We start from the raw sequence: 25,386 nt of genomic DNA, 5'->3' as shown, positions 1-25,386 counted from the left end.
AGTGGGAATATTTTTGTTACTATTTCCTACACTTTCTCATGTAATTTGAATAGAACATAAAAGATAGAATTTTCTTCTTTGTTCATTTATTTCTCACATGGGATAAAGAACAGAGTGCTGAATTTGTGCCATGTGCTACTATATTGCTGGTGACTTTCAGTTGTCTTCTTTTGGGTATTTTCAATTATTTTAAGATATTATGCTCAGATCTGTTTAATCAAAATCATAATGCCAAGACAAGACTTTTCACATTGGCTAAGACCTCTTTATTTTCAACTTGTTTTGTTCAGGGCTTTTTTGTTATGTATATCTTCCAAATAGATTGTAAGGTAGAACTAATATGATATTATAAAAAGTGAATAAAGGAGTATATGTTAAACTATTCATATATCCCAGCTGAAAAGAGAACAGCCTTAGTTTTGCACTCATCTTAATACAAAATTGAGTATTTCTCTTCAAAGGAAGTACACCTAACTTCCACCCAAAATAATCTTAGTTCTCATTTATCTCTTATTTTTGCAGTTCTGCAGTAGTACTGTTTAGTCATTGATATTTAAATTACTTTCTGACTTCCCAGGGAATACGATCACTGTCACCAAGTGATGTATGGTTTTTTCCATTAAAAGCCTAGGTAATGTACAGAAGCTGGCTAGATAAGCTGCAATGAAAAACTTGCTTCCCTTAATCTTTTCCCTACTTCAGGAAGAGAAAATTTAGAGAAAATTGCGGCTATCTTTAGCACTCTTCTTTTTAACGTATGTATCGTAACTTGATAACACCACTTTGTATTTACCTGTTAAATGAGGTATGAAATATTCTTGATAGAACTGTGTCTTCATTTCAGATTGCCATGGGTCAGGGCCAAGCTGACCTGGCTATTCAAACTTTAAGAGAATGTGCTCAGAATGGAGAATGGCTGTGTTTGAAGAACCTGCATCTCGTTACATCTTGGCTTCCTGTATTGGAGAAGGTGAGGGCAAACAGAGAAGACGATACGGGAAACCAGACAAAATTAGTATGCAGCATTTCTAAAGCATTTCAGGCATTTCCATGGTGATGTTTAAAGCTGCAGTTTAGAAATATGCTTTTGTGGTTTTCTCAGTAAATAAGGTGAACTGCTTCAGGTCTAAGCAGCACCCTTCTTTGTGTGGGTGCTTTAATTTTCATACAATGTAGAGTATTTCTACCACAATGAGTGAGCAAATGCTCCAATTAGGACTTCTAGTACTTTGTGAGATACTGACCATGTTTTTTCATAAACTATGAATCTATGTATGCTTGAATTATTTTTCCCCTTTGTTCTAGGACTTTCTTTTTGGTAATTCTTTTTTTGAAGTTCAGACTCAGGCTGATTCAACAGGAGTTTTTGCTAATTTGAAGTTAAAATGTATCATATTTTATAGAAACACACACTTATGGCTTATAAAATCATTAACTTGCTAACTAAAATTGATTTTATATGATATACTTTTCATGTGCATCACCATGAAATCCTCAAAATAAATAAAGTCAGAAGAAGATCATGGAACTCCTTCAACAGTTACTACAGTCTAAATTTCCCAGTTTTCAATGATTTTTGTAAAGTGTAGTCCATGGACATGAGCTATCTATCAGTATCCATGTGGTGTGTACCTTCAGCAATCATATTATCCATTCTGGAAAAACAGAAAGGCAAAGCAAGATAACACTGATGTGTGTCATGTAGTCCGAACAAGACAGTCAACAGTAATGAAATGTTTGTAGGCTCATTGCTGAATACAAAATTTCAGATCTTCTAAGTATTAAAATATGGATATGTGTCAGGAGGGTCTTATTCACATGTGTTAAACTTCTTGCTGAGTTTAATATAGACTAAAATTTGCTGATGTTTGACTCTGCACATCCCCTTGCCTGTTTTGCATACCATTAGCAAGTGTAAGGCTATGTAATTCTTACATTTGAACATCCTCTTAAGAGACTTCTGCATATTCATAAGTCATTTCCATCCAGGTACAGAAATTCAGTTCTCACAGTCTTTGAATATGGCTCCAAGTGTACCACAGTGAGGTAGATGAAAAACTGGCCCAATTGTGTTACTCAAAGGGTTACTTTCAGCATCAAAAAATCCAGTTGGAGGTCTGTCACTAGTGTTGTGCTCTAGACATTGATACTGTGGCCAACATTAACATCCTAATTTATGAGGTGAATAGTGGAACAAAGTGCATTCTCAGCAAGCAGAGATGATAAAAAAAGCTGAGGGAAATGATTGATCTAACAGATGAGTGTACTTTCATTCAAAAGGACCTTGATAAACTGGAGAAGTAGGCTGACAAGAACCTTGTATGAAGTTCAGTAAAGGGAAATGGCAAGTGCTTCACATAAGAAGGATTAACTCCAGCCACTCAAACAGTGTGGTGACCAACTGGCTGAAAAGCAGCTTGGCAGAAAAGATCTGGGAGTCCTGGTGGGTAAGAAGGGGACCATGAGCCAGTAAAGTGAATTAGCAGCAAAGACCACTGGCATCCTGGGCTGTTTTAGGCAATGTTGCCAGCAGGTGGAGGGAGGTTGTCCTTCCCCTCTGCTCAGCACTGGTGAGACATACCTGGAGTCCTGTGTCCACCACATGGCTAGCCAATGCAAGAGAGATATGGGCATGCTGGAACCAGTTCAGTAAAGGGCTGCAAAGGCGATGAAAGAACTGGAGTATGTATCGTACACAGAGAAACTGAGACAGCTGTTCAGCCTGGGAAAGAGAAGTCTCAGGGGGAATCTTAGTATTTTGTGTATTGGCTGATGAGAAAGAGTAAAAGAGACTGAGTCAGACCCTATTCAGTGGTGTCCCATGACAGGACAAGAGGCCGTCGGCACAAATTAAAATGCGGAAATACTATTTAAATCTACGATAAAACTTATTTCAATGTGACGACAAATACTTGAAGGAAAAGAATATAGCTATAATGGTGCTGAAAGTCATTGAGATCTGTTGTTGATACGCCACCCACGTTGCAAGCCTTCATCATTTTTGATGTAGCCTTCTGGTATTATTGTACTTAAAAGAAGTAATGAACCACTCTATATTTTTATGTCCTGAATTTAGCATCGAGGAGAAAGGTGCAAATATTTTGACACAGCTAGGATGAACTTCAAATATGAGCACAGCATAGATATAGAAAGTGTGGAGGCAGTGTATTTTGAACTATAACCTTATGTGTATAAGCAACTGTTGATTTTTAGATAAACCTAACTTTCTAATCCAGGATATTATAATTTTATAAATACTGTTCTGTGTATAAAAAAACTCCTATCACCTCAAAGCCTATTTCAGTATATAACATCTCTTTAATAGGAACTGAATTCATTACATCCTCAACCAAACTTTCGTCTTTGGCTTACTACGGAAGTTCATCCAAAATTTACTCCAATTTTGCTTCAATCAAGTCTGAAAATAACTTATGAAGTAAGATCTGTTTGGAAACTTTTATTAAATTCTTACATTGAATGAACTTTGATGTATAACAAACTACATGGTTCGATAGAATAACTGGTTTTACCTTTTATTTCAATTACATGTAATACAAGAATAATATTTTACTTTGAAAGATGACTTTTTTCCTAGATGCTTTTTCCAATTGAAAGTATGAACTGAAAATAAGTTTACATAAGAGAAATAGTTGCTCTATTTTGTGCCCCAGATTCTTTTGTGCATTTGATCGGTTTTTCTTAAAAGCAAAAATCTACACAGGTGTTGTTACATGGATGGAAAAGAAGGAATTGATGAATATCCTCATCTGAAGATCACAGAATCCTACTTTCTCTTTCTTATTCTCCTTTTTGGCCCTGTAGCTTTATATTCACTGGACTCTTTCAACAAAAATGGCTCTCCTCCCATACAGCAGAACATACAGTTAGAAGCCTTTACTCAAAATTGAGAGCTTTGCATTTGAGATGGCTCAGCCTCAGGAATAACTGGGACCATGTTCCTCCAATTGATTGGATAGTAGTTTAATGATGAATGCACTTAAGCAGAAATGTCCAATATGGAAATAATTAGTAGGAGTGCTCCCAAGTCTTCCATTCGTAATAGAGTGTGGAGATTTTGCCTGCAGCTGATCCATGAAACTTTGACCTTTTAGAGTCCAATCTTGCTGACTTTCAAGAAGCTGAAATAGTTACACTTTTACATTGACTTACAGGTATTTTAAAGTTTTTGCAGTAACTTTTTGCCTATATTGAGGTCTTCAATGGTACAAAAACTGCAGGACTGTGTTACTCATTCCACTAGCTTTGGAAAAACTGGAACTTTGCACAAATGAAGTATTCTAAATAATGTTGTTTCCTTTCCAATTGCAGTAAATATTTTGTTACCATGAAAGAACAATGGTAGGCAATGACTTGGCAAATGATAATTGAGTATTATATGGTTGTAGTATGTTCCAATGAATGTAGAATGTTACCAATGAAGAAACAGGTATTAAAAAAACTCCATCAATTTACTACAGTATTTTGCAATTATTTGTCAGAAGCAACAGTGGTAATCTTATGGAAACACTGACAGCCATTTTTCAAAAGAAATAACAACAAACATTTTTAGAAACAAAAGTGTAATTTAAATATCTTTAAAATTTATGTTTGCCTTCAGATTTGTAAATGATTTGAGAATGGATGAGTATCCAGTTGTCTTTACTTTTAAGCACTGTAATTTCAGTTACTTCCTACACCTTAAATGCAGTTATTTCTAGTAGTTGTGAGCATTGCCTACCACTAAATCTGAGATCTGGCATTTTATCATATATATATACCACATTTATATGCTAGCTAACAGAGTGTGGGGATGGCATAAGGCAATTTGGCATTCATCACATCACTGAAGTAATTGGTAGTTGAGGTCATAAAATCAGAAAAAAAAGTTGTTTTGTTTGAAAATAATTGAATTTGCTTTATGCTGATGTATTTTGATAGACTATGCCTTCACTAGGTTCTTCTAGTGTAATACAGTCCTATAAGTTGGTCCTGCTTACCTGTTTACCATTTCCTTCAGTATGTTAAAGTTATTTTCACTACTGAATCCTTATGTTTTTAGGCCATTTATTACAAATATTTTTTTTTGTTAAATTTTATTTGATTAAATACTGTTTGTCATTTCATTAAGTTACAAATTCCAGGTTATAATCTAAGAAAATAGCACATAAAATTACCAGGTTTTCTGTCTAGAACAGTGTTTTTCCTTCCAATGCAGGCACCTCCAGGCCTCAAAAAAAATCTCTTGAGAACTTACGAATCTTGGACACCAGAGCAAATCAACAAAAAGGGAAATTTGTCCAGAGCACATTCTCTCTTTTGTTTAGCATGGTTTCATGCTGTATGCCAAGAAAGAAGAAATTACATCCCTCAGGTAATATTTTATTTGCTGTCTTTTAAAAAATTTGCCCCATTTATTAACTTTTATACTTGGAAGTGTTTTCCATCACGTATATGATGGGTCATATTCAGAAATGAGAAAAGCTTGGATATTTCTGGTGCTTGCCTTTATTGTCTCTGAATTTATTGCAAAATAAGATCCTGGTAACCTCAGTTCCTGTCCCTTTGAAAATTACTTTACCTGCATGGGGTTATTTTGTGATTTGTGTACTAAGTGATACTGCTACAGAAATGTGGAAAAAATTCTGTGAATCCTGTTTGCTTGGGACAGGCAAAAATATTATGGAAAGAAGTCGAATGGAAGACATGAGAAAAGATACACTGGAGGGAAGGAAGAGATGACATTGTCTAAACTTTTTTCATAAACTTTTTGCATACAAACTCCTTCAAGGAGAAGGAAGAGCAAGGGAAATCACAAATTTCTTGCGAGGATTATAACGATTTTCAGAGATGTGTTTTTTCCTTAGCTAAGTTTTTGATTAAAGTGAACATTTTTTTTTTCTGGCTGCATGATTCCTAAGTTAAGCAGACCAAAAAACCCACCCCCACCAAACATCAAACTGTTTTATGTCATATTTATTTTATTCTATTTATAGGACATAGGAAATTATTCTGTCATATGAAGGATTTGATCTGGCATAGTCTGGAATGTTCGAGAGTTTTTTGCTACTTTTGACTTTGTGATTTTTTTTAAGGTTGTTTGCCTTTTGCAGTAACAGGAATATGGTGTTCAAGAAGTACAATAGGTGAAAATATTTAAAGTATTAAACTGACACATGAATTCTCCTTTGTTCTTCTTCAAATTCATGTTCATTTTGCACCAGTTTTTCAAGTAATATGAGAATAGGATTGGTACTCTCTTTAATTCCACTGCACAAATGTTCAGACAGTGATGGGTTTATATTTCAAGATTACCAGTTTGTAACATTGTAGTTAATTTCAGGTAGAAGCTCTTGTATTTTATATTGAATTTTGAGTTGTTTTGGGTTCAAGATTTTGTAATTACCAGTTTGTAACATGGATGGACTGTAGTTAATCTCAGGATTAACTAATAATCTCAGAAGCTCTTGTATTTTATAATGAATTTTGCATTGTTTTGAGCTCATGTGCAGACCTGTCCAAAAACCCCAAGATAATACTGTTAAGAGCATCTTTCCAGAATATGACATTCAGGGTGGCAGGCTGATAGTTTTTTGTGATCTGTGGTGCAGCTGCATTATTGACCTCAGGCTGTATTCATCTCACTGGACATGTGCATGTTGCATGTTTGCATTTCTCATCATGGATCATATGCACTGTTGCTATGATATCATTCATGTGCCAAGTACTCTGGATAAAGATAGAGCAACAGGACATACCTTTGAGACTAGGATTTCCTAAATGACTTGTCATATATCAGTATTTATTTATACTTACCTATTTACACTGAAAGCTTTTTGTGAGAATTACATGCACAGTATGCATTCCTACTACATAAAGACTCATGGCCCAAGAAAAAAAGGAGGTATAAACTGCAAATGATTAAACTATGCATATGGTGGTCAACATTTTTATAGTAATACTAGCAGTAATTGATAAATTTTTTTGTCAGACAAGAAGTGACATGAATTAATGAGTAAGGTGATGTGAGCATATTAAAGACTATGTTTGAAGAATCAGTCCTATTTATGAAAATATTGTCTGTATACTGACAGTCAAAAAGGCCCTCTGAAATAAAAAATCGTAATTCAATGCATGATCTAGTTGCAGATTTCAGCAAGTTTTAGTTCAGGTAAATATTCATAAAATAAATAAAATAACCTTATATTTTCATACTCAATGGATTCTGGGTTTTGTAAGTATATAAAATAAGTATTTGTAAGTATATAAAATTAAATGCACTGTTACAACTGAAATTTTTTTATGCTGCCTCTACTGAATGTTTCAAAAAATGCACCTTAGAGGACACATTTTGTTTAATTTTTCATTAAGTATTCTACAGTATTCAGTAACCACATGATACTGGTATTTGACTTCACAATCATCATTGTTGGACTAATTAAATTCTTTGGATCTCTTTTCATGGTAGGGTTGGACCAAGTTTTATGAATTTTCTTTGTCTGATCTCCGTGCTGGTTTTGACATTATTGATAGACTCTTTGAGGGTAAGTCACTTCTTAAGGAGAGTTCCATTAGTAGGGATGTTACCTGAAGAGCTTTATCTTTCTATAACACTAAAGATGGAGATGCCGTAGAGCTCATCGTCACTAAGCAAGACTAGAAAAACAAGGTGAATCATAAATCCATTTTTGGGGTGATGGATAAACCAATAATTCTTGATGCCCAGGGAGTATGCTGCTCAGCTTCTTGAGTCTAGAGGAAGAAACAGGAAATGCAGGGCTCCCTGTAAGATGAAAATCATGTGTCTCCATTCCTTCCCAGTGTGACTTCACCTAAATATTGAATAAATGAATTGAATGTGAAAGAATTCTTCATGTTGAAACTCAGCATTAGATAGACCCCATTTCATTGTTCTGTTAACCAGTGTAGGAATTTCTAGTCTTAGTTGATATGGTAAAGGTAATTTTTTTTAACTGCTTGCATTTTGTACAATTCCATAGTAAAGTTAGGAACTGATATGTAGAGATAATTTTCAATTGTTGACTTAAATGGGATTTGTGGATGGTTAATACTTCAGAAATTGGACCTTAATTGTGCAGACTTAAACCACACAGCGAGGTAAGGAGATTGAATCATTAACTGTCAATGATAATCATTAATTATTACTGTGAAATTATCTTTTCTTGTGAAGGAATGATTGAAGCTTTAGAAAACAACAGTTGCCACCAGTAAACCCCCAATTAAAGTAATTGCCACTTCCCTCTTTCAAGGGACTTTAGGGAGTACCTTTCTGATCAAGCTTTCACCTGCACATAAAGGCTATAGGATACAAATAGATCATTGTCCCATATAGTTATTCTGGGCAGCTATGATGGAATGGAGGAAAAATAAGTTATTTTGAACTTATGGGATATAGCTGTGTCAGAGTAATCTAATGCAACATCAATCTGACCAGGAAATTATTATTAACATGCTTAAATTTATATGCTATGTTGTGTGATTCATAATGATTTGCAAAGTATCTGTCCTGGACCTCTTTGTTTTTGAAAGATGACATTTCCAGTAATCTTACCTATTTGGAGCATGATCTGCTTTTGGTTTAATCAGTCACTTTATGTTACGAGATCAGATGGTACTGTGATAGAAAATAGTGTATAAAATTTTATTTAGGACAAAGGAGCACAAAATTAAAGTTTTAATAGCATAGTTTCTGAAATTCTTATAACCGATTAGTTCAAAAAGCACTTCAAGTCTAAAGCGAAATTTCTAATAATTCATTTGTGACACACTAAGTGTTCATTTTTTCAATGACAAATATTTACAAACTCAAATTTTTGCAGCTTTTACTATTTGGTCATATAGAAGAACAATTAAAATTTAATTATTTGATTTGTTCATATCTTTATTACCCTGAAGAATTGCAATGAAAAGAAGAAATGCTTATAATGCAATGCTATTCAGTGATACAAAACTAATACTAATACTAATTAATTAATTCCTAGGTTCTAAAGATTTTCAGTGGGAATTTGTTCATGGCTTGTTTGAAAATGCAATTTATGGAGGTCGTGTAGATAATTACTTTGATATGAGGGTTCTTCGGTCCTACTTGGAGAAGCTTTTCAATTCACAAATCATTGGCAGTTTAAATGCCAGAGGCAAGAAGATGAGTTCTTTCCCGTGTTCGATCTCTTTACCAAATTCCTGCAGTATTTTGGTAGGTATACATCTTCTATCACCTAATGAATAATTTATTTTCATGAATTATTCTTGAAATATTTCCACAAAGAAAACCAAAGTTACAATCCAAAGGATACCTCTATTTCTTCAGAAAATGTTCTCTTTTGTGTGGAGCATTAACTTTGTCAGTTCACTATTCTTTCTTATGATATCTGATTGGACTGTGATGCAGAGCAGCCTAGCTATGAAGAGTTGAGTAAAAGAAATTGTGCTAATTTATGACAAAGATATAAATATGTTTTTATATAATTAGTATAGTTTTTAAAGACTCCTAAATATTCCTACAACTTCTGGATGAAACAGGAAAATTTGAATATACCTTCTTGTTTACAAAATACATCAACATTTTGAAAATCTGCTGACAGGGCATGGAGGGTATATGGCATTTTATTTGGTGATAAGTATGGATTCTGATTCTCCTTCAGTATTTCTTCTAGTGTAAAAGAGAGGGAATTCATCGATCTAAACAACTGATCTCTGCCTGTCCTTTCACAATGTAATTATTGTTGTTAGTGTGATTAAGATTCACTTGTATTCTGATGGAGGAATACACCTCTAATATGAACGGATATAAATAGTATTATGTCAGTTAAAGTAAATTGCTGTGATTTGGCATTCTTTAACTGGATTCTGACTGCTCAGGTTTGGTTTGGGTTTTTTTAATTACTTTATTATGACCATTATTTTTTATTTTCTATAGATGTGCTGAGTTAATATCATAAAAACAGAAGGTATAAATAAACCAGGCTGATCTCTGTTCTTGTAGACAATATGGTCAAGTAGATGAATCTTTCTTCTGGCCTGCACAGCACTTAATACCTCTCAATATCTTATATGATTATGTATGTAAGAATTTATAGTTCTCTGTCTTCAAGTAGTATTTCCTCAGTGTTTGGTGTAGAGTTCTGCTGCTGTTGTTACCTTTGAAGTGAGATTCCATGTTAAAGTGAGTTGTGCATATCCAGCACATGCTCCTGCAAGCAAAGACAAAATACACATGGCACGTGCAACAGGATGCAGCCAGATTTTTAAACAATAAATATTTTTTTCTTTAAATCACAATAAAAGAGATATCCAACACCATTAGTCTGCCTTAGTCTGCAAGGCCTCTGTCTGTTTTGTGCAAGAGAACATCACTTCTATTATACTGTAGCCGCTGTGGATGCTATACTGCATCTCCAGTGATTATGCAAACCCATTGTTACCTAAACTATTTAACTTTCTCTGAGTGAATAGTTCAGTAGATTTAAATAAAAGTGAATGCTCTTAATTTTATAAATATGTATTATACTTATTAGAATTCCAAATGACCAAGTATTTGTTTTTTCTGTATTGTCATTAATCTTAACTTTAAGTTTTCAACAGAAGTATTGTACCTACTTTTCAGGGACCGTCTTGGCATATTTTTGTTCTCATTTGATAGCATCACTGTAATAAGAATTGCTTTTTGCTCTTTTAGAGTGGAAATGTTATATAAAAGAATACAGTTTCTGATAAATAAAATTAAGAAATCTATAAATAAGATTACCATATATGTCACGTCTTATATACTTACTTTAATCTTTATTTTGTGCATAAAGATTAAAGTAAGTTAATAATGAAGTTCTCTTCAGCATATGCTGTTAATTTTCATGAGTGGAAAAAAAAGTTCCCTCTGTTCTGTCTGTTATTTTCCTCTTATACAGGATTATCGTAATATTATTGAAAGCCTTCCAGAAGATGATAAACCTGACTTCTTTGGTCTGCCAGCTAATATTGCTCGTTCATCACAGCGTATTATCAGTTCCCAGGTAAAGTTATTGTTTTTCATTGACCTCTGAATCTTTTTTCCAGCCATTATAAGCTGAAGAACCCAACCACCTGTTCATAAATGCAGTTTCCATAAGACAATCAGAGTAAATTGATGTATTTTTTTAATATGTTGACTTTTATCTGTAGAATATTTTAATATAATAATGTTTAATCTTTAGTTACAAGAGTATTTATTTAGAACTTAGATAATTATTGAGAAAGCTTACGACAGTATAATTTCGTCCACGTTGAAGAGTGCTATGATAGTTTTACACATAGAATATGGGTAAGATTTTATGCTTTTGCTGAAACAGAAATTGTGAAAAAAATTTTCAGAAATTCCAGAATTCTTCCAATTAGTCAAAAAAATCCATTCCAATTAGAAATGTGATTTTTCAAGTGAAGTTTGGATAAGAGCACACAATTACTGTATAAGTGCAGTTAAACAGTACAAATCTCTTAAGTACTCACTAGCATATTTGACTGGTAAATTAGTTGTGACAGATAATGTGAAAGTTGATGGATTTGAGAATCTTAAATCAGAGCTGTGAAGTGAATTGGTCTGTATGTCAGGGCTCTCTTAGTTTTCTGCCCAGCCCTGGTGTGCTGTCTTATGTATGGACAAGTTATAGAGGGGAAAAAATTAAATCATAGAATCATAGGTTGGAAGAAACTTCAGTGATCATCTGGCCCAATCTTTCTTGGCAAAATCAGTTGGAAGTTCCCTATAAATGGAATTTCCTATTCCTAATAGTTACAGTTTTTTTTAAAAAAGTATCTAATTGTTTTCTCACAGTCACTTAAAAAGGGCTCCAAGAAGAAATTTCCTATTGTTGTAAGACCTCCGGTATACTGAAAAAAACCCCCATACCTCTGAGTATTGCATTTGTTGCCTGTAAAATAGTACTGGTAAATTTATTTCAATATTCCTGTTCACTTTAATCCATAGCTGTATTTTCAAACTATTTGTGGTTTCATTATAACATTAAAACATAAAGATATGTAAAGACAAATCAGTAGGATGGAGGTGCATAAGGTAATAGGATGAACTCAAGAACTTGTCTATTACAAAGCTAATACATGCTCTGAGATTCAAAGTAGCTCTCTTAGATTTTATCTTAAAATCATTTATATAAACATCCATGTAGATGTTTTTGTTTCTCTCAGACTCACTGTAGACTGCTGATTTTTTTTTCAGCTGTGCTTTTATAACTGGTTAAAATCTGCTGTTCTTAAAAATGCTTATATTTGAAAATCAGAATAGACTTTGTAATAGGAGTTCCTGTGTGAAGAGAAATAGATAACAAGTGCATTTACATGTAAACTCACTCTGCTGAACTGGTCTGCCATAGCATTGATTATAAGATATAAACTCTGGGTTATAATCTTGAAGATGTGAGATTGCTTTAGTTGTAGTTCAGTGAGATGATTTTTTTATCATATATTTTCTCATCCTTCCAGTAGTATTTTGCAGTATTTCTTTAATTTTTTAGGCAATTTATGTAACTGAAAGGTGAGATTTTCCTTAAACTGTGTTTCTCCCTCACTGTGAATCCTACTCTCTTTCCATTTCTGACAGTTTGGCAGCTGTTTTAGATCCATAGGTGAACCCATGGTTCACAACTGGAAATTCAATGATTATTTTCTAGCAGTAGTGTTTCTCAGAATCCATTACCAAGCTAAAGCAAAGAAAAGGTGAATGAACAAAGGTAGTCAGAAATCAGTTGCTACCAGCTCAGCCGCCTTTTCTCTAGCATCAGAAAGGTGAAATGTAATACCATGTCCACTGCTTCACTGCTTCTGTAGACTTTCTTTGAATATTATTAATTTTTCATGCCTAGAAGCAATAGCTTGTGTTGCTGCAGCAACACACTTTAGTAGAAATAGGCTGCAGCACAGTGCAGCATTTTCAAGTCATGCAGATATCTCTTCTGTAACCTATGTATTGCTAGTGTTTGTGTAAACCTAAAACATCAATAAAAGGAAAAAGGGTCTTTTTTCAGAAATTTTACAAGTGTTGACTATATTCATAGCTTCTTATCAGCAGAGATCTTTCCTAATTTAAAATCTGAATATCACTACCAGTATTTTTACATTGACAGTTACTAATTAATTTATTAGGCATTATGTTTTGCCGTGTTCTATAGTGTAATTCAGAGAGTATTAATATTGAATGCATACTGGTAAAATCCTTATTTTTAAAAAAAGTTTACTTAAAAAGACATGATCTTTTTAGAAGCATGACTTATTTTTTTTTCTGAATTATGTGATAAGTAGGTAAAAATAAGTAAATTTTTAGAGCCTGGATTTCAAGAGTTCACTGTTCCTTTGTTTCCGCCTCACCTGATAGTACAACAAGCCTTTGACACATCACTTTTGTAGATTATGGTCGTAATATCACATCTCTTGCAATGTTCTCTTTGCAGAACAGTGCATTAAAATTGAAATTGAAAGACCCTTCATTGACAACGAAGCTGCAGGAGTCAGTATACCCCATCCTACCTGTTTTATACCATTAGAGATTTTCTGTACTGCAACTCAGTTTCCTCATACTCAACAGCAGTCCTCACCACTTAGTTACAGTCATGCTCCATTCCCCTGATCTGATAAACACTGTATTTTGCCTGCATATTGGCCCATATTGAGGTGGTCCAGTCTCCCAGTCTAAGGTATAAACAAGCTCCCTGGGTATTACAGTCCAGCTCCAAGGTACCATATTCGAGCCTGCCATGGAGTGAATTATATAGATGTGTGAAATCCTGTTTCCTTCACTGATATGATCTTCAGTTAGTGTTTTAATATTTCTTAAAATACCTCCTGTGTTAACACCAAGTATTTTATTTATATGTTACTCTAACATTTCCCACAAGTCAATGGTATTTTAAAAACACACATCATGGAATTAGAGTTTATCTTTGAAATACACAGAGAGGTTCTGTCAGATTTTTAGTCAGCTCTTAGAGGATATTTCGTTTAAATCCTGCTAGAAAAGACTTGTGATGTATTTATTGATTCAAGCCACTTCAAATTCCCCTGACTGATATTGAAATAATTTCTTATGGGTTTCTTTTTTCTTTTAAATGCTTAAGGTACTATGATAGAAAAATGCAATAAGCCAAATTCAAAGCCAGTTGAAATTAAAACAAAGAAACCCCAGTGCATTACCTCTAAAATAGCTTCAATCATATTCATATTATCCACCTCTTTTTAGCTAGTCATCCATTTTATTTTTTGTTACTAAGGAAAGACAAGCAGCTGCAGGGAATAATTTGTACCTGATAAGCATCTAAAATAAAGGAGTGAATCACCTTTTGGATATACCTATTTATTTCCATTGAACTTTGAATCAAGCTTTGTAATAACATCAACAGCATTTTTTAAACTTGTATAATGGACATTTTAATGAGCATTTAAGAGATTAAAGAAAATAGCCATAGCTATGAGGTTGTTGCCTACTCAGAATACAGGAGGGTTTATTTTCTTCTGAAAACTGGACTACTTGAAAAATTAGATTTTTATTAGAGCAGGATTTTGAAAATAGTTGGTTTTGTGATTTCCTCACTGGGTATTGTAACAATGTAAATATAGTTGTCACACTTGCATTTCAGATCTAAGTATTCAATTTCAAATCGAAAAGTTCAGGAGGAGGAAGTGAAATTTCAAGCATCCATAAATATGCAAGTTGTGCTTGTCTCAAAGACAAGAAAGGGATTTTAGTAGGGATAAGTAGACTTTTTTTTTGCTTGTTTTATTTTCCAGGGTAGTGAAAAACCAACACATTTCAAATTTCATTTTTTTGTTACCAGTTTTATTTTATTCAGCTGCTAAAGCAAGTGAACGGTTCCCACCATTATGCATCCTTAGTCAAGGCTATAATTCACATTAATGGAAGAGAGTGTTCTTGTGAGACTTGCCCAGTGTCTGGCAGCGTGCTGAGGGTGCACTCCATCTCCTCCATGAGATCACTGATGAAGACACGAAGCAGCGTTGGCCGCACGAGCGGGCGCTGCGAGCACCGCTGGTGACCGGCCATGCAGCTGAAAGCCCCTGTTAGTGTATGACTGTGTTCCTGTCCTTTGCATGGGCAAAACTTTATTGCCCAGCATTATGTGCTCCTTTGCTTCCTGCACCATACACAAAGGCCTTAGAATACTTCAGGTTTTATGTACCATGCCTCACTTATTTTCTCTTACATTTGGCCAATGCCCCATGTTTTCTTTGAACTTTTTTCATATGTGTTGAAATCCATTTCACCCCTAATTGTATCTTTCTGATCTTATCTCCAGCTGGGCTTTGGCTTTTCTAATTTCATCTTGAATTGCCCAAGCAGTTCTTTCACTGTCCTTGACTTTTCTTCTTATATGTTCCTTTATTTTGCCTTTCAATCCACAAAGATACTCCATGCTTGCTCAGTCATTTTGCTAATAATTCTAGCCTTTCTGCACAATGAGGAGGCTTGTTCTCAAGTCTCATTCAAAAACAATATTTATTCCCCTTTTTAATCAGCTAAAATTAATGTCCTGTCCACTCAACTGCCTCAAATTTTCCCTCTCCTTACTATACTGTATCATATTTTCCCTCTCCCTTACTGTCATTAAACCACTGCCTTATTTCCTTAAGTCCAAAATCTTAATTTTGCAGTTTACTTCATGGCTATCCTCAACATATATATAAATATAAAAAATATTTTCTGCCTGTATTTGCAGTGTGGGCTGTTAACCAACACTTCAAAAATTTCCTTTAGTGAGGTCATCATTAATAATACAGATTTTTCACATAATATTTTGAAATATAATGATGCAGAGTTGCAAACAATGGTGTTTAGAAGGCTTCTGTGACTAAAAGGTAACTCTTAAATTAAGATTTTGTAAGCTGTAATTTCCATGAAAAATTTATTGATGCAGTTCTTTGACATAGTATAAACCTTACATGTTTTTTTTTTCCTATTCTCAGTAAAAATGTCATCTTTCAGATCACTGCTATAAATATAAATGTTTTTGTACAGAGCTCCACTGCACAGTGTTATAGAGTACTTAAAAATGCCTATGGATGATCTGTGCCTGTATTCATACTTACTTTCATGTGGGAGGAGTGACTGATACCCCAGAGAGCTGTGCTGACATTCAGTGAGACCTGGGCAGGCTCGAGAGCTGAGCAGAGGGAAAGCAATGCAGTGAGTTCAGCAAAGGCAGATGCTGGTTCTTGCAGCTGTAGAAGAATAACCCCAGGCACCAGCCCAGGCTGGGGCTGACCTGCTGGGGAACAGCTCTGCAGAGAAGGACCTGGGGGTCCTGGTGAACCACAAGCTGTCCCTGAGCCAGCATTGTCCCCGTGGCTGAGAAGGCCAGTGAGATCCTGGGGTGCCTTAGGAAGAGCAGAGCCAGCAGGTGAGGGGAGGTGATCCTGCCCCTCTGGTCAGCCCTTGTGGGGCACATCTGGAGTGCTGTGTCCAGGTCTGGGCTCCTCAGGACAAGAGAGATGAGGAGCTACTGGAGGGGGCTCAATGGAGGACTTTGGTGACTGGGGGACTTGGAGCATCTCTCTTACAAGGAAAGGCTGAGAGGGTTAGGTCTGTTTTCACCTGGAGAGGGGACAACTGAGGGATTTTATCTATGCTTACAGGTATCTTAAGGGTCCTTAAGATGGGGCCAAACTGTCTTCAGTGGTGCCCAGTGACAGACAGGGGGCTGTGGGCACAAACCGAATCACAGGATATTCCATCTGAGGAAAAACTTCCTAAAAATAATGGTGACAGAAAACTGGAACAGAGTTTGCCAGAGAGGATGTGGTTGAATATCTCCTCTTCTGGAGATACTGAAAACCTGTCTGGAGGTGATGCTGTGTGGCCTGCTGTGGGTGAACCTGCTTTGGCAGGGGGGGGTTGGATTGGATGATCTCTACAGGTCCCTTCCAGCCCCAACCATTCTGTCATTCTGTGATTCATACCATGACATTTCATACTCATCATGAATGGCAGCTGAATCATTTGAAAACTTATAGATGGGATTCCTTAAAGAGAAGCAACAATTTCTTTAATGAAATCATCAGAAATCAAAAGGGATACCTAATCAATCAATCACCTTAGTGTAGTGACTAAATGCAGTATTTACTTAAAATATATACTCTTCCTCTTCTCTCTGTACTTGAAAATGAGAACTTTTGTACGAAAAAGAGTTACCTTTTTATAAGTATTTTTTATTATGTGATGGATGTTTCTGAAGTTAAAATTAATATTAAACTAATATTGAAGAACAGTGTAGAGCAATCTAGTAAAGTAGACGTGGTACAAACCAGGGTCAGGAAACATGAAGTGAATTTTTCCTCATTAAATGTAATTGCAGTGATCTCACTGACTTCAGTAAAACAGAAATTTGTCATTGGGTTGCTTTTCTTTTACTTCGTTTCTGATGTTCTCTTATTTTCAGCAAGTCACTGACTGATTCTGTACCTCTTCCTACTATTCCTTGCATATCCTTTTACTTAGATTAAAAGTGCTCTTTGTCTTACTAAAACTGTGATCAGATGTATGGTTCCAGTGCTGCTTTTTGACTTGTTTCTGAGGGCAGCAGAGACAGAAGTGTAGGGGAGGGTGTAGGGGTCACTGGCAGCTCTTAAATTGCTGGATCATGCTTGAGTTTGTACACCAAATCTCTATGATTGTTATGACCCAAGTCAGATAAAGATAAGTTAGGGTACATCCACCCAATACTGCAGTCATACACCTGACTGCAGTATTTTTACTGTATGTAGAATAGGTGGGCTGTGGTGTGTGGTTATTTTTCAAGGTGCAGCTGTAATGATGGCTGTAGCTTCTTGAGTGTTTGTCAACAGACATGATTTTCTCTTTCACAATCCAGCTCAACAAGACTTGGAGCATGAATTTTATATTTACTGTTCCTCCATAATTCTAATTACATCACATAGAGTAATATGTGCATAATTATTTAAAAGTATTTTAAGTACTGAAAAGCAATTTGTATTATTCTGGAAATTCTTATGTTATTACTATAGATTCCAGCAAAAAAAAAATTCTTAAAGTAATTTAGCAATTATATAACCTTTCAGTTGTTCAGAGCATTTACTTACTAGCATTTATTACATCCCACATCAAAAATACTTCACTAACAGTCTCTAGTAGAAATTGATTTGTAATGTCAACCTGTGTTCATTACCATGCAACTGAGAGATCTGAATACTTAAAAGGAATTTTTGAAATACAGGGAATATTTTGAGTACACCTGTGGTGATGCATGAAAGAAATGTGCTGTGCCATTAATGGAGTGAAAGCCACAATACTGCGCTCTAACAAAAAGAGCTACAAAACATCTCTTTACCAATTTAGTGAGTCAATGTAAAGTTTCAGATAACCTTATTAATTCTCATAGGACTGGTGCTGTGTATATGAAAATACATTGGGGGTGCTCTGCATATGAGAGGATGGTTCTCTTCTAAAAATAGGCTGCCATTTTCCAGTCTCCTTAAATTTTGTCAGGGTGAGTAATTAGTTAAGGTCAACTACCTCTTCTGGCATTCCTTTTAGCTTCATGGTCTTCAGGTAATGTGTATCCTGTGGACCTCTATGAAGTAAAATTCTTAGTTATTCTTTAGGAGAAGGCTCAACTCGGACTTGTGCTGTCCATCTACAGCACACTGCTGACTTCCTTCCTTCCTCCCTCCCCTGAACCCCTGCTCTACAGAGGATCTTTCTGCTGTCAAAGACATGGTACATGATCTGCTTCTGTATAAAGGGAGATACAGGTGTGGTCAATTCTTTGCCACATTTCCTTTGTATTTGACTGAGAAGATGTGTCTCTGTAGAGTCCAGCCCTACTTCAGATCCTTAGTGAGTGAAAGTGCAGCTTTGAGGTGGCCTTGATGGAACAAGAAAAGTGCAAACATAGACCTGCACTGTCTCTTACTGATCCACATGCAGTAGGAATTATTTGCTTACACGTGCCATTAAACTACCTTCATCCTAACAGCATCCATGGATCCTGTTCTTGAAGAGAAGGTAAGGGACACAGTCAGGGACTGAAAGTCAGAGAGGTTTCAACGCCAGCTCAGTCTTAGGCTACTTTCTCAGCAATGAGGGAACAGCAGCCAAGCTGTGAGAAGCAGTGTGGAAGCGCATAGTTCTGCCAGAAAGGATGTCACACAAAAACCTGCTCCCTCTTGTGACACAGTAAAGACACAGTTGCATTGCACTGGGTTAGTACTTTCACAGGTTTTACCAATGTAATTAAGCTATAGCTTCATATTTTAGTTTAAGCTGTAAAGTGTTATAAAACCAGAAATACCTCCTTAAGCAGCTGCATAAAGGGATATATTGTTTCATTCAGAGAAATGGAGCATAGAAGTGGTTTCTGTGCTAAGACTATCTCCTTTTAAAACTGGTAGATGGCAGTAGAGTATCTACTTTGACATATGTAGATTTACTGAGAGGACTTGCTAGATTTTTTGCGCAAAAAAAAAAATTCTTTTTAATATGTTCCATAATCTTGAAAAAATACCAGTTATCTGACTAGCAAATCTTTCCAGCTTTGCATTCCTAGAACAGTAATCATATTGAGTTCAGAAATGATTGATCTGGGATATTTTTTTAATTCACTGACAGAATTTAGCAAGATATTTTTGACTGTATTACTTCCCTCTTTTTCAAGTCTTAATACTTCATAATTTGTATAAAATTTGATTTGATTCTGAAATGAATACAAGACTTAGATGTAAGTCTGTTTTTATTATATATTGTATTTGTGAAGTAGCATTTTTTGCAGTACTTGTGAATGACTGACGGCAAGCCTTTTTCTTCATCTTGTGCATGAGTAAAGAACAGAAATAGATTTTGTGTTCCTAGAAATCTGTCTTGTCTAAGTTTCAGAGAAGCAAGAGTTAAAATCTTGATATTTCCTCATTTTTATTTTTTCCATTAATTTTAATTTTCAGGTAAAACATGATTTCTAGTAGCTCCACAGGAGGTTGCATGGGAACATTCATTGTCTTTATAGCTTTCCATTTTGTTCATTATCTCTCGTAATTCCTCTAGATGCACATGTTTTCTACTCTAATGTGCAAGTCAGTATCATAGCAGCATATGTCTGTAGATGCACACAAAAATATGCAATAGATTAAAAAGCTGAGATGCACAAGTAATTTAATAACTAGGTAAATAAATATAGACATTCTTAGTTTGGCCACCCCACCTTCCTTAATATATTCAATTTGTATTTTTCTGTGCTGATAACTCAGAAAAAAACATGCAGTGCATGAATTTTCCACTAAGAATAGAGAAAATACTTGGTAGCAGTTTCTGCAGGCTGTTCTTCAGTATTAGATGCATTGTTCACAAATAAATAGCTCTATTGAAATCTTTGTATACATACTGTTATGATTAGTTAACCTTACTCAAAACAGAAAGATTCTACAAAGAATTGTGATTCTGAATAATCTTTTTGCCCCTCTTTAAACAGACCATTAAGGTGATTGCTTTTATATTTTTATTACCTCTTTTTCTATCTATCTATATCATATTTTTAATGAAGGTACTCTTTTCCTTTTTAATGGTAGATTTTTTTCACTCTTCTCATTATTCAGAATATTCAGATTTGCATTTGGTGTGAACTAGCACAACATAGACGAGCTTTTAGTGTATAAAACAAAAAGAATACATTGCGATAAAAAAGGAGAACGTTCAAAGGTTAGGCATTATAAAAGTACTCTTACTTTGAGTGCCCTGTATTTTCCATCTATGATTAAATTTTCAGTTTCCTTAGTACTGTAAGTACATACCTGGGTTAGAGTGCAAAAGATATGATTCCAGGGACCTGGATATATGCATCTGTGCTGGTCCCCTCTGTTCTCACTGTGTGCTCATAGAAACATCATGTTTAAGGCAAGCTTAATATAGAGTGAGTATTGAAGTTGAATATAGGTTGGCCTGGTGGTATTGTATGTATAGTACATTGAGAGAGACTGAATTCTTGTCAAACTTTGTAGCTAGGTTTCCAGGAAATTAAATTAATATCCTCATTCTAATTTCCACAGCACAGACCCATCTATCTGAGGAACCTGTATAAGGAACTTAGTTTTCTTATGTACTCAATAAGAGAACCTTTCAAATGCAAGTTACCCCACTTAAGATCTGTCTGTTGATTATTTAGGGAGGTGAAGGTGATAATATTTTTGAGTAAGTTTTAAGTAAGCTTTAAATAAGTGCCTAAGGATAGGTTAGGGTGAATTTGTGCTTACCTAGTGTGACTGTATACAGTGCCCTCTTTCAACCCAAGAGTTATTTCATCTTCTTAAACACAGATTCCTAGTCATATTCCCTTTATCATCTGAACCAGGGTCTCCTTCCTTCTGGGTACTTACCCAGTCTGTGTGTTCATTCCTGTCCTGTTGTTTTGGTTTTCATATGACCCCCAGAAATGTATTCCTGATAATCCTTTTTCTTTTAAGTAGTTTTCCTTCCAACTCAAAACTGATTTCTCTTGCCTAGAGGTGAAAACACTTAGGTGGAGCAACTGCAAACATGCCGCAGTCCCTTGTGTACTTCTGTGATACACTTGAGAATTCTAATAGGGTAATATATCCCACTCATGGTTTTATTCAGGTCCTTCCCCATTTTAACACATTCTTTGTTCAGTCCATGAATTTGACTCTTATTTTTACAGGACATAAACCAAAACAAGAAAGGTCCGTATTAGATATTGCAGGAAACCTTTTAATAATTATGGCAGTAAAGTAGTGGAAGAGGTCATGTAGAGAAGATTGTTCAGTCTCTGTACTTGAGATTTTTCAAAACCAGATAAAGCCCTGAGCAACCTGGTCTGATTTTAAAGCTCATCATGCTTCCAACAGGAGATTAGACTAAAGGCCTCCTTAGGTTCTTTCCAGCGTTAACTTTTCTATGAACCTATTTTAAAAAATAAATTTCTCTTTTCATTTCCATAACATCCAGAAAGAGACTACTTTGAGAGTACAGAGTAAACATTTTCTCAAGCTTTAGCTGATTCAAAGTAGCATAGACTAGTCAATATTGTAAGGAACTTAAATGGGATTTCCCAGAATGAAATATGCCATTCAATATCAAACTTGTAATCATATTTAAATAGTAACATGTGTTACTATTTTACAATCTTTTATTCTTTCCTAAATTCAGACAGATGTGCCATCAAATTTGTAGTCCATTAGAAAAGTTTGAGGTGTTGAAGCAGTTTAAAGGTGAGGTTAACCTGAATATTTTGACATTAATCAAATGTATTTCCATCTGTGTCTTGAATGTGAATGACTATTTTAGTTTAAAATTTTGAAAAAATACTCAGGCTGAAAGAGCCACTAGTACAAAAAGTTTCAGCCCAACCCATTAATTAAAAAAAAAAAGTGAATTGAAAACTTCGCTGCCATGGAAACTTTAGGAGTAAATTATGCTACTATCATACCTGCTAAATCTGAGAAAATAAATGTGATGAACTGTAAAGAGTTAAAGATTTACCATGAATGTTTGATGAAGGTCCTTGTATGTTACAGTACTCTAAAACACAGAGAGTTAAAACTTGATTTCTTTTGATTCTGTACCATTAATTTAAGTGTTTAACTTTTGATAATGATAACTCAATATTTTTAAACTAATTTGATGAAATACACAAAGCAGAAACACATATAGGCACACAGAAGGGAAAAAAAAGCCCATTTAAACTATATTGACAAATTTTATAATTAGGAAAAGTCAGCTAACCTCATGCGTAGAGTTAGAAAAATACTTGATCTTGCAGTCACTACTTCCCAAAATCATTTCAGTTGCAAGGAGATACATGTTTATACCTCTGAAGATGCTTTGAAAATGAATACCAGAGTTAATGTTTTCAATCCCCATATTCACAAAGCAATCATATAAACATTTTTCAGCTTTATAGTATGCACTATATGCAAGTTTATATGAAGTACTACATATTGAATTACCAGTTAAAGTGTATTTGATATAAATGTTTTATTGCTTAGCAAATGATGGCAGGCAACTACCCAAAAACAAATTAAAAGATACAAAACTATAGCTAAAAGAATGATATCTGGAAGGCACAAATGTGTGTTTATTATCTGTATTGCTTGTCAGAACATTGGCATATGTGCAGAGTGAAAATGAGGAAGAATAGCAGGAATGATAAAGATACTACGATCAAAACATTCATCAGAGAAATTAATTTTTCGCTAAATTAAACAAGAATCTTTTTTGATATACACAATAGCTGGGGCACACAAAGGATTATAAAAGTTTAAAATTAAGTTATGAGAATGAGAGGGTGAAATGTTATTTTATATAACAGAAGCTATAAAGAGCAGTAGCTCATCTTTTCATTTTAGCTACCAGAATACTGCCAGAAACCCTTTTAGGCGTTTGCATACACTGCTGTTTTTAAACCCAGATGAGATTTGGCTTTCCTAACTTGACCCTAACACAACTGAGCAATGTCTTTCTACCCCTGCTGTGTAGTCCATCCTTATGGCCATCTTCTGTGGGAGATCTCACTGTGGTCTCCAGCTTCCAGGGGGAAGAGGAGGGGCAGGCACTGATCTCTTCTCAGTGGTGAGCAGTGACAGGACCCAAGAGAACAGCCTAAAGCTGTGTCACGGGAGGTTTAGGTTGGGTATTAGAAAAAGGTTCTTCATCCAAAGAGCAGCTGGGCACTGGAACGGGCTCCCCAGGGAAGTGGTCACTGAACCAGCCTGACAGACTTCAGAAAACAACTGGAGAATGTTCTCAGGCACATGGTGTGACTCTTGGGGATGTTCTGTGCAGAGCCAGAAGTTGGACTTCAGTGATCCCTGTGGATCCCTTCCAACTCGTCATATTCTAGGATTTGAGGTCACGAGCTTCCTTTCTACCCGTGATAATCTTCTGTCATGATTTTTCTTTGACTTGCTTATGATTCTTGTTTCCTCTGCATCAGAAAGAAATGGTTTGTGCTTTGAGAATTTTTTTTTTGAGGATTTACCAACACTCTTGGCCCCTCTTTGCCCTCCAAAACATTGCCATCTGATTCTTGCTAAAATGATCTAAGCTGAAATCTACCCTCCTGAGTTCTGAGGTTGTGATTCTACTACTGGCCTTATAATCACTCAGGATTTTAAATCACAGTCTCATGGTCAGTGCTTGATATAGAAGTTGAAATGATGGGTGGGTGTACTATCATCTTGTAGTGCTTGATAGTCCCTATCAAGGCTGATAAATAAGAAGGAGAGATTTGCTTCAGTGAAAGAAAATGGAAAACAAAAGAAAGCACTTCATCATTGCACATCTTTCAAGACTAGAAAAAAAGTCAAATCCCAGCAGAAACAACTTGACTTTCTTCCTCTGTGTTACAATTATATAGTCCAGATCTTCTGAATGATTAATACATTTTTAATATGAAGCTTAATTCTTTATTGTCAAGCAAAAGAGGAGAGAATTAGTAAATTGTTCTCTAACAACTTGCAAAAAATACACTGTGAAAAATAACTAAAATTTAACAAAAATGCCTCAGAAATACCAGGGTGTTTATATACCATTTAAGGGACAGACTGCAATATCACTGAAGAATTTTAATTTCAGTGGCCTTTGTTCCAAATGTATGTATGTATGTATTTTATCAGTTGATTTGTGAACTTACTAGGGTTGCTAACAATAAAAGGCAGTTGGACCTAATGAACTAGAAGCTCCTTTTCTTTCTGTAAGGTTTGCCATTATTTTTTTTAATTTCTTGCTGTATTTTTTTAATAGTTATGCATTAAAATACGTTGAGGTAGCATGGATATGTAAATAAGAGATCCTGGTCAGATCAGATTGAATTTCCTATAATTGTCTTGAGTTTTGGTCCCTGATTGTTATTGTATGTATTTAGTAACATATTTTGGGAGTTTGTTTCCCATAAATTTTTCATTACAGATGAAGCTTAGTTAAGTGAAGAGCTTGAGCCTAGTTAAAGGCAGAGCTCGAGTTTTGTCTCTAAATTTTGTGGAAAAGAGGCTTTTTACCTAATTATGCACCTCATTAGTTTAAAAATTATAATTGAACAAAGACAATTACTCTGCTAAGAAAATATGTAGGGTTTTTTAACCTACAGTAATTAACTATGCAGGAAAGGACAGTTCATAGATAAATTGAAGAGTATTTGCTAGTGTATGGCATTTTTGTACTAAAAGAAGTTTGTTTATCCTTCTTCAAGTGTGCATTTGTATTCTCATCACTCAGGTCATTTCACAGCTTCGGATCCTGAGTAGGTCAGCAACTGCTGGCTGCAAATTTGACAGAGAAATATGGTCTACAGAACTTTCTCCTGTTCTCAACCTATGGAAGAAACTTAATCAGGTAGGAATGTGGCTAATTTT

At 35.1% G+C, this 25,386-nt stretch overlaps 1 protein-coding gene across 5 annotated transcripts in view; it reads left to right on the top strand.

The window, feature by feature from the left end:
* Nucleotides 1–25,386, top strand: part of DYNC2H1 (dynein cytoplasmic 2 heavy chain 1) — a 140,628-nt gene that overhangs the window by 80,516 nt on the left and 34,726 nt on the right. For 4 of the 5 annotated variants that reach the window (XM_015629214.3, XM_015629205.3, XM_015629223.3 and 1 more), the window contains exons 77-83: nucleotides 845–970; nucleotides 3,326–3,436; nucleotides 5,216–5,371; nucleotides 7,466–7,541; nucleotides 9,000–9,211; nucleotides 10,920–11,024; nucleotides 25,250–25,366. In XM_015629214.3, the coding sequence (XP_015484700.1) occupies nucleotides 845–970; nucleotides 3,326–3,436; nucleotides 5,216–5,371; nucleotides 7,466–7,541; nucleotides 9,000–9,211; nucleotides 10,920–11,024; nucleotides 25,250–25,366 (903 nt within the window). Of the gene's footprint in view, nucleotides 1–626; nucleotides 730–844; nucleotides 971–3,325; nucleotides 3,437–5,215; nucleotides 5,372–7,465; nucleotides 7,542–8,999; nucleotides 9,212–10,919; nucleotides 11,025–25,249; nucleotides 25,367–25,386 lie in introns of those variants that run through there. The other variant, XM_015629242.3, reaches the window with a different exon arrangement.

This window comes from Parus major, chromosome 1 (genome assembly GCF_001522545.3).
Source record: "Parus major isolate Abel chromosome 1, Parus_major1.1, whole genome shotgun sequence".
Taxonomy (NCBI): Eukaryota; Metazoa; Chordata; class Aves; order Passeriformes; family Paridae; genus Parus; species Parus major.
The sequence above is the reverse complement of the archived record's forward strand: the minus strand, read 5'-3'. Positions and strand labels throughout refer to the sequence as shown.